Source organism: Carlito syrichta, unplaced genomic scaffold, assembly GCF_000164805.1.
Source record: "Carlito syrichta isolate Samal-C Ts95f unplaced genomic scaffold, Tarsius_syrichta-2.0.1 Scaffold302717, whole genome shotgun sequence".
NCBI lineage: Eukaryota > Metazoa > Chordata > Mammalia > Primates > Tarsiidae > Carlito > Carlito syrichta.
Genome location: NW_007246813.1, coordinates 141676 through 144583, shown reverse-complemented (window position 1 = coordinate 144583; position 2908 = coordinate 141676). Strand labels below are relative to the sequence as shown.

The 2908-nt window shown below is 45.0% G+C and overlaps 1 protein-coding gene across 1 annotated transcript in view; it reads right to left on the bottom strand.

Moving 5' to 3' along the window:
• The window catches only part of LOC103259417 (mannosyl-oligosaccharide 1,2-alpha-mannosidase IB-like), a gene marked incomplete at its 3' end in the record, with an annotated part of 96494 nt that extends 93765 nt beyond the window's left edge, over positions 1–2729 (bottom strand). Inside the window, exon 1 of the mRNA XM_008057080.2 lies at positions 2391–2729. Within this exon, the coding sequence (XP_008055271.1) occupies positions 2391–2686 (296 nt within the window). The remainder of the gene's footprint in view (positions 1–2390) is intronic.
• Between the last annotated feature and the right edge of the window lie 179 nt (positions 2730–2908).

Sequence of the window (2908 nt, the reverse complement as noted above, 5' to 3'; positions counted from 1 at the left end):
GGGTGACAGAGTGAGACTCTAACTCAAAAAAAAAAAAAATTAGCTGGGCATAGTAGCGCCCGCCTGTGGTTCCAGCTACTTACAAAGTGTCAGCAGAAGGATCACCTGAGCCCAGCAAGTCGAGGCTGTGGTGGCCAAGAGCATGCTACTGCACTCCAGCCTGGGTGACAGAGTGACTCCGACTCAAAAAGCAAACAAAAAAAAGATTATTGTTCACCTATATCCAAAATAAGTATGATCTTAGTATCAACTGTAAAAATGCTACCTTTCTAAATTACTTTTAAATAAGTTAATGTTTATACATTCATTTGATGTTTTGTTTCCACATATTAAGCGTATACTTAATTCAAAATGTATTTCCTTGCTCAAAATAAAAAAATGTTTATTGCTACAGACATGTTTTCAGATCTAGTAAGCAACAACAAATAACACATTAAACAAATATAAACTGATCTAACAACAGAAATAGAAAGAGACAACACAAAGGATACCTGGCACACTAAACTTACCTGAATTCTTGTGTCCCAAAACTCAGGATTCAAATCGATCCCAATAAATTCTCATGTGTATTACCTGGTCTCTGGACACTCACTACCCAAAACTCAGGATATGGTTCACTCACTACCCCTTGCTATCAGGACTCAATAACCAATCTCTCACTCCAAACTCAAGAACTCAGTAGCTTTAGGTAGCTAAATACATATAAGTATGTATTCAAGGGCTTTATAAATTTAAGAATTCTTGCTTAAGCTACTTTAGATTTTTTTCAATGTGAATATAATGCGCACTTACATATTTTCATTCAAATTTCATATTTTAACTCCATTAAACTAAGAATTTTTCTGCATGAATGTTTTTATTTTATTTTTATTTTATTTTTCTCTGCTTGAATGGACTCAAATGTGTCCACTTTTTAAAAACCTTTAGACCCCCAAAATATTGGTTTAAACTACTTAGTATACGACAGGTTACTATGAGTTAAATAATGCTAATGCATGACTGCTGTCAGACATCCCTGAAACCAGCCTTAAACAACACACTGTTTTTCATCACTTTTTTACATATACATCATAGATTATACAAATACTATGCGAAAAAAGGTTTTTAAGGAAAACAGTGCTTTCAGTGTTAATTTTACATATTTCACAGATGACATCAAATTTTTCTTGAAGTCACAAAAAGCAAGGGGCGAAATTAAAGAAACAAATCCAAAAATGTACAAAAGTTGAAAAATCTGGCAAAAATTCCAAACTAACTTAGTCACAAAACAGTGGTATGAAACAATATTAGAAGCAACTCCTCCATAAGGTTCAGTCAAAAGTCAAAGACCCATCAAGCAAGTAATGAATTAACGAGGCTGAGAAAAGTAAAACCCAGATTTCATTAAAGCAGTGCCTTTTCCCAAGTATTTAATTTAGGCTCACGTGTGAACCTAAGCTTTTCCAGAAAGCTTGTACTTTGACAAAAAGTTAAAACTAACATCAGTCAAGAACTGAAAAAGCATTTTTTTCCCCACACTCAAGAATTATTTTAAGAAATAAGGAAAAGAGGGTAGGGTTAAGTTTTCTCAACTCGACTTTCACAAACTGCTCTTTTGAGTAACCATATATAAATAACTTAAAATAATCGTAACTAGAGCTCCATTACCCTAATTTGGCTGTACTCTCCCCCAAGCGCACACTTCAGATTTGGTGATCTTTAAGAAGGTGAACCAAATTCTAATAGTTGTTTGGCACAGTCCACACGTTAAAAAAAAAAAAAAAAAGAGCAAAATTAAATTTTAAAAAATAACCAAGTCTTGTCTACGAGCCTCACAAAGTGAAATGACTTAGGAGGTCAACACCTTTCAACGTCACGGATTCCATATGGACCGACCACAAACGCCCTTTTAAACACGACAGGGATATTCTGCCCATGTTTATCACCCTAAAAGCTGAGGCTGATTCCTAAGCTTCAGCTTCAGGCCGGAAAATGAGGGGCCTTTGGAGGAGCGACCCCGCAGGCGCCGTCAAGACTCAAGGAACTGATTTCACACGGCGGCACAACGGCGGATGCAACACGTGCTTGGCAAACGCAGGCGCAGGCATCTGTCACCGTTCCTGTGAGTTTCCAGGCCCCCATTCCCGACTGCACACTGAGACTCGGCGACCCCGAACACCAGCGTCCCCTCCTCCTAGGCACAGCGAAAGAGGGGGCTTCGGATGGGACTCCAGGAGCCCCTCCGGCCTGCGGTGCGCCCAGCCGGCTTTCAACAACCAGCGCCGCAACTCCCCCGACTCGGGGAAAGCCGCGTTCCCGGGCGGGGCGGGCGGGGCGGGCGGGGGCAGACCGGCCGCGCCGCGGCACCCCCGAGGCCCACGGTCCGCCCGGAACTCCCGGGGGAAACCCACCTGTGTCTGTGCCCAACGGGCCCGTGGATCAGGAAGACGCCCGGGTCTCGGGCCCCTTTGCCGGCCTCGACGTGCGGAATCAGCACATCCTCCAAGCCCAGATCAAAGCGTTTGTGCTTCGAAGAGTCTGGAAGGAAGAAGAACGCCCCAAAACACAGGGTGACGAAGGCACTGAGGATGAGGAGCAGGATGAACTTCTCCGAGAGTCTCAAGGTAGCCCTGTGGTGTGGGAAGGAGGGGGGCCCCAGGCTCGGAGGCGGGATCCGACGTCCAGAGAGGGGCAGCAGGGTCGTCATCGTTCACGCTCTTCCACGGCAGGCGTCATCAAGTCCCCGTCTTGCTTCTGGCCTGCCACACGTGGATCCGTCCCAGCACCGGGCCCCACCAGAAAGGGGGGCTGGGGAGGACTCAGGCTCGCTCCCCTGAAAGCGCTGCTGTGCCTGCTAAGACGGCGCCCCTCTCACGCTCGTCCCAGCTCACCCAGCATCCTGGGCGGACCCAACGGTCACAAGGGCACG